General features: G+C 43.8%; 1 protein-coding gene across 7 annotated transcripts in view; it reads left to right on the top strand.

Moving 5' to 3' along the window:
• The first annotated feature begins 707 nt into the window (after nucleotides 1-707).
• The window catches only part of ARB2A (ARB2 cotranscriptional regulator A), a 304397-nt gene continuing 298515 nt past the window's right edge, over nucleotides 708-6589 (top strand). For 3 of the 7 annotated variants that reach the window (XM_071580201.1, XM_071580199.1, XM_071580202.1), the window contains exons 1-2: nucleotides 2442-2514; nucleotides 3829-3980. In XM_071580201.1, coding sequence (XP_071436302.1) covers nucleotides 3947-3980 — 34 coding nt within the window. In that variant the 5' untranslated portion in view covers nucleotides 2442-2514; nucleotides 3829-3946. Of the gene's footprint in view, nucleotides 798-2046; nucleotides 2123-2441; nucleotides 2515-3828; nucleotides 3981-6589 lie in introns of those variants that run through there. The other 4 variants (XM_071580196.1, XM_071580197.1, XM_071580198.1 and 1 more) reach the window with 4 other exon arrangements.

Below are 6589 nucleotides of genomic sequence, written 5' to 3'. Positions count from 1 at the left end.
TTCACTAGATTTTGACATTAGTCATGACTGGGAACTAATAGGGAATGAAACATTTCAGTTGCAAATATGGTATGTGGCATTTCAGTTGTCCTTGGGACAGGAACACCTCACGACCGTCTTGTGCAGACAAACCTATGAGGAAGCTGGGTTTCTCTTCAAGGGAGCGAGACCTTGCATCCTTGAAATGAAACTCAAGGTGCTTCTTTCCTATGCTAGTGCAAAAGTGTTGGGGTGGCTTGAGGTGGTTGATGCTTTACTGTAGGCCAGTGCAACACAGCCCTCATGTATTTCTGAAGACGGCTGAAAAATATGACACAAAAAAATTTACTTCAAGTCTTCTCTTTTTCCAAATTCCTAAGTGATCAAAATTGAAAGCCAGGAGTAGAGCCCCCTTTTTCCCAGTGAGATCTCCCAGCACCTGAGTGACAGGCGCAGGTGTGGCTGCCTTGCCCTGCACTGCCCTGCCCGGCCCTGCACTGCGCTGCGCTACCCTGCCTGGCCCTGACCTGCCCGGCCCTGCCCTGCCATGCGCTGCCTGCCCTGCGCTGCCCGGCCCGGCCCGGCCCGGCCCGGCCCCCGAGCCTTTGTTTCCCCCGCGCTGCTACCCAAGCGCCTCCGCGGGAACGGCGCGCGCGCTCCCGGCTCCCCGCGCGCCGCGGGCGTGACGTAACCCTGCGCGGACCGCGGAAGTGGAACCAGCAGGAGGTGGGCGGTGCTACGCACGGAGCGGGGCCCGGAGCGGCGCGCGCTCCCCGGTGACGACGGCGCGCGCGCCCCGCCCCCACGACGGGCGCCAGGTACGTGTGTCCGGAGCCGCGCGGCCGGCTCGGGGCGCGGGGCGGGCGCCGCCAGGCGGGGGGCGCGGCGGGGCCGCGGAGCTTTCCCGCCATCGGCGGGGGGCAGCGAGTCGGGACTGCGGCGCAGCCGCCTCTCGCAGCCCTGACCCGCGATGAAGACGCCGCGCCCGCCCGCGGGCCTTTTGTGTGCGCGTCGTCAGGGCCTGAGCGGGTTGGCGGCGGCTGCCCGTGGCTGGCCCTAGCGCTCTCCACGCCGCCCTCGTGCTCCGCGGGAGCGGGTGTGAGCAGGAGCGGGCTGCCCGTGGCACTGCGGGAGCGGGATATGGCCGCAGTGTCACCGCCCAGGACAGGCCGCAAAGGCCCCGACCATCACCGCGCTCTCCCTGCGGCTGCTCCACATGTTGGCACCTTCTCTGCTGCTTCGTCCTGTCACGGGTGTCGCATGAACCAGAAACAGGGAATAACTGTTACCACTTCCAGTATTCTAAATAACCTATAAAGCTTTTGTTCTTTGTAATGTATACTCAGTCGTTGCTTCAGTTTTTGGTGCTGTCAGCTGCTTTTGCTAAACGAGACTTGTCAGTTTTCTCTTTTACCAAACCACAAACTTCCAGTACAGTCGTAAACGACAAAAAGTCCTTGCTTGACAGTAATTCTCCTGACTTAATAACATAGCTGGGCTTGAGTGGTAATTTTCATTTCAAAAAATTGCTTTCCTAATTGGGTGGGATTGAAAGCTTCTTTTTGGACTGAAGTTACTTGTAGTTATTCTGGCAGCTTTAAAATATTGAAAATACATGCATGAAGTATTTGTAATTTCTGAGTTATCCAGATGCAGGGAAATAATTTTCCAGTTTGAATTGGTATTTTACTTGATTTGGCAATGACAACTCAAAATTGGTAATTCTAAAACAGGAGATGCTGGGCATCTGTAGTTCCTTTCCAAAAATTGCTTACTTTGCTTTTTAAAGAATTGTTGCTTTCTTTTGAGAGAGAACAAGCTACTTTTCTTCCAGGTAGCTGACTTTTAACTGTGGTGTTCTGTGACCCAAACTGCTTGGAACCATGTAAGCCAGCTTGTCAAGTCTTCACAGACTGTATCTTCCTCTGTTTCTGCATGAAGTTTTTGGTTAAGGTAGTCAGTTTGAATGAGCAGGTCACAGGACAATACCATCTTTTGCAAAAGAATTATTATAAAATTGTCAGCAATGACAGCTAACTGGGTGTCTGAGCTTAATGTTGCAGTAATTCGGTGACAGTGAAGAGTGGGATGTTGGCAATATTTGCCATCAAAGAAGCATAAAGACCAGTAGGACAGTAAAAAGGTGACGTTCTTTTGCTAATTGCTTGTATTTTCTTCGCATCCTTAATTGAGACTGTGGGGTAAAGAGTGTGGCAACATACTATGGTACCAATGACAAAGCAGCCGTATTATAGCATTTTGGTTAAATGTAGGAAGAAGTCAAAAAGGTCTTGTGTAGGAAAACTAAAATCTTAACAATTAGAGATATTCAGGAGCTAGGGGTGTGTCAGAGTGCTATTGATGTTAAAATACAGTAAGCATGTCTTTGTATGGTCACTTGGGTTTGGAATTGGACAGATCTGGTCTTTTGAGTGTTTCAGATGTTACTACACGTACTTTCAAAAAAAACCCAAACCATTCTTTGTTTGCAAGAGTACCAGTCTTCGCGTGGGAAGCTCCAGATAAAACCTTCAGGTGATGACTGTTTCTGTGGCTGAAGTCACTGCCAATACTTACTGCCTGCCTGTCTGCTGGAGGTGTGATATGCTGCCACCTTTGTTATTCAGGACACTCTCCAGCCCACCTCTGTCAAAACATGGCGGGTTAAGAGAGATGTAGTGTTTATTGTGTTCAAGTTGACCTGACTTTTTGTGGGAAATAGGTTAACAGATGTGGGTAGGCATAGGAATAAGATGAAAACTTGCAGCAAGCCAGGAGTACAGAGCACCTGGAGGTGGACAAGGACATCATCATTTCAGAAGCATAGCACACACTCAGAGTGCTGTCTGCCATAGTGAAATGCCTTTAGTTGTTGGAGTTTTCTTGCCACTGCCTAGATTTTGTCTGTTTTCTTGAGACAGCTTTTTCAGTGATTGTAGCCAATTATGGCTAAATTTAAATCTGCAAGTTGACTTGACCATGGTCTTTACTGAATTGCCTTTTATGTTCTAGTTAGCAAACAGTTCAGGAGAGCTTCTCCTTATAATTATTCAGTGGGGATTTATCTTTTAATCTTTCTGCTTTTAAGTTCACAACCTTATTTTTTTTCCCTTGAAGACTGAGCACTGACTTTGGAGGTTTTGCCCATTCCTGGCTCTATAGAAAAAGTTCTGAATACAACTCCATTGCTGGTACTTTGAATTTGACTCACTGTTCCTTTGGGGAACAGTGTGGTGTTGTGACTGAGAAGTTTTTTTAGATTTACAATAGATTACTGGACTTCATTGAAGTAAAGCATACATACAAAGAATGAATAGATATGTTTTTAAAATTTTTTTCCACTTGCTTACTGAAACAATGCGCTTAACAGAGTGGACATTAAAACATCCTCCTATAAAATTTAATGCTGCCCTATGAATTGTTTTTGTGCATTAGAAGGACATTTTTCTGTGATTGTACATAGATCTACTTAGCCTGTAGATCAGTTTCACAAATGCACACTGACTGGAATCTGGAAGGACAATTTAATAGGTTTAAAGTTGTTGTTCTTCATGGTTATTGTTCAGTGGTTTATGTGCTGTAGTTAGAAAATGCGTTTTATATTTGAGAGGAAGGCTCTGGAGTGAGGATTTTGAAAACTTAATGTCTGACTACTCACAGCATTGCTTAACACTGTTCTTGTAATATGACTGAGTTTTATTGGAAGGTGAAAAGATGGAGTGTTCACTTTTGTATTGTCCTTGCCTTTCTGCTCAGCTCCATCATCAAATACTTATTTGTTAATGATTTTTGTTTTATGGCTGACTGCTTCTAGGAATTAGACTGAGACCGCAACTTACTTCCTTTCAGCTACAGACCCACTCTTAAAAAAGTGCCTGAGGTGCAGTTTCACAGCCTGTTCATATTAGATCCCTGTTGCTGGAAGGGGTAGAACTCCTCTCTGCTTCCTGCCCTGTTCCTCCTGGCCATGTGTGAGATCGGCTGGCAGCATGGTGAGCCAGGTAAGGAAGGTAATCCAGCTGATACAGAACTGGAGATATGAAATGCTCCTTTCTCACTGCATCTACTCACTCACTGGCATGAGTGCCATTATTAGTAGTAGTGATAAGACAAGGGTAATGGCTCTAAACTGAAAGAAGGCAGGTTTACATTAGATACTAGGACAAAATTTTTTACACTGAGGGTGTTAAAACGTGACAGCAAGTTGACTCAGAGTGCCCCACCCCCAGGCTGGATGTTATTTTGGGCAAACTGATGTAGTGGAGGGTGTCACTATACATGGCAGAGGCATTGTACTGGATGAACATTTAAATTCCCTCAAAACCCAAATAGTTCTATAAGAAATGATGTAGGAGTGGAGTGGGGCGTGGAGAACCTATGAGAAGGGCTGAAAGTGTTATGTCATATGGACTTCAGGGCTCTGCAGTCTGAGTCACCTTGTACCTGATGTGCCAATGGTGAAAGCCTCTCTACTGGTTTCCTGAGCAGTCTGCTCCATTAATTAATTAGTAATGATACTGCTGGTAGGGCTGGTGTCCTGCTCTGGGCTTTAGTGAGGTCTTCATGCTTTTATTACTCTTAGACTCTCCTGCTTGACCTCCAGCTTGATGGAACTTTTCTGGTACTGCAGTTTGTATTCTATTGAGTGTGTATGCAGAGGGGAAAGATAAACTCTTCATGGTTATGGGGCTAATTTTAGGCATTTCTGCTACTGTAGTTTTGGTGCTCTTTCAGGTTCCTGTTAGCCAGCAGAAATTGAAGGGGACCAGTCTGCTGTATAAAAATTTGAGTATTCTAGGTATTGATTTTGAATACTTTGGTGAAGTAAGTACTGTCTCAGAAACCACAGTATTAGTTGAAACAATATATTTAGTGTGGTGGTTAATTTAGGAAAGTCTTTCTGCAGACAGAGTTTATTCTCAGTGTCATTGTTTAACCCCAGATGGCAACTTAGTACCGTGCAGCTGGTTGCTCACTCCCTTCCACTTTCCCCTGCCTCAGTAGGATAAGGAGTGAATCAGAAAAAAACATGCAACTTGTGTGTTGAGATAAGAACAGCTTAGTAATTTAAAGAAAGCAAAGTACAGTAATACTAATGATAATAATAATTTTAATGAAGAGAGAGGGAGAGAAATGAAACTTAAGACAGACAAGTGATGCACAGTACAATTCCTTACTACTTGCTACCAATACCTAGCCTGTCCTTGAACAGCCATTGGCTCCTCTTTTGAGTAGGTCCCCCAGTTTATATTCTGGACATGATGTTCTATGATATAGAGTGCCCCCTAGGCCAGTTTGGGTCAGTTTTCCTGACCATGCTCCCTCCCACATGTTTTTTATGCAGCTCCTCACTAGGAGAGCATCAGACACAGAACAGTTCTAGGTTTAATAGTGAGCACTACTTAACACCAGTGTGTTATCAACATTATTTTCATCCTGTATCCAAAACACAACACTGTACCAACTACTCAAAACCAGCCAGAACCAGGACACTCAGGCAGGCAAATGAGAAAGAGAGATGATGGTTAAAATAGGAATTAGCTGTATACATTGTCAGTTGTACTGCAAATTAGGCAGTTCCAGTGTTGACTGGAAGCAGGTCCATACCTGAAGCACCAGTAATACTGAATGTTAGTGTTTATGTTTCTTGGTGCATGTGCATTTAAAGTCAGGCTTGTCATTGTTTAAGTTTTTACATTTTTTTATGTGATTAATTATCAGTTGGTAATAAGGAGGTTTTCTGTTTACTGCCTATTTCAAATCAAAGTTTAAGCTTTTTTTTTTTTGAGAGGGACATACTGAAAAGTGTTTTTGACTGTATTGAAAATATTCTTGTTTACTCTTAAGTACCCTTGGACATTTCTAAAATATAGACAAGAAATATGCAATTTAATAAGAAGATAGCTTTGGAAATTGTGAACAATTTCTCAGGACAGCTAATCTGGATTTGTGTAAATTACAGGCTTCATAAAGCTGCCATTTTCTATTTGCAACTAAATCTTTAGAGATACTTATTTTGAATTCTCTGGACATTTCAGCTGCAGTGTATGTACTCTGCTGGCTGAGCTTTCTTCACCATGTCAGCTTTATTCAGTATGAATGATGAAAACTCCTCCTGGGACATGGGAAAAATACGTTCTCCAATTTCTTCTCACAGGCATAGTGAACCTCATTCTTGTGTTGTTTTAGGTGCATGAAGAGAGTTATGTGGTTTATTGTAATTTGGAGCTGTTTTATACTTCTGTGTCTTGGTTTTTGGAGTAATAACTGCTTGTTTGAGAAGGTGAACAAGCTAATTCTGGCTGATCATGTTGTCAGTGTGCTGGATGCTCTCTGATTTGTCTTGAATATTGTGTTGAAGGCCAAACCCAACAAATAATGTAGTTTCTTTTCAAGTTCTGCAAGCCAGGCTTTGTAAAGGCTTGAATGCACATTTGAGTGGCTGTCATATTTTTGCACAGCATGATTAGCATACAATACATGCAAATCTTAGTCTTCTTGTTTAACTGAAGAAGATACTAAAGCATATTCTTGCTTTGTGTTCTTCCTTCTTGTCTTAGGCACAATATATAGCCAATCTGGGAAGCATCTAGCTTTTTTTCTAACAAAT

Source organism: Pithys albifrons, chromosome Z, assembly GCF_047495875.1.
Source record: "Pithys albifrons albifrons isolate INPA30051 chromosome Z, PitAlb_v1, whole genome shotgun sequence".
In the NCBI taxonomy this organism is placed as follows: domain Eukaryota; kingdom Metazoa; phylum Chordata; class Aves; order Passeriformes; family Thamnophilidae; genus Pithys; species Pithys albifrons.
The sequence above is the reverse complement of the archived record's forward strand: the minus strand, read 5'-3'. Positions and strand labels throughout refer to the sequence as shown.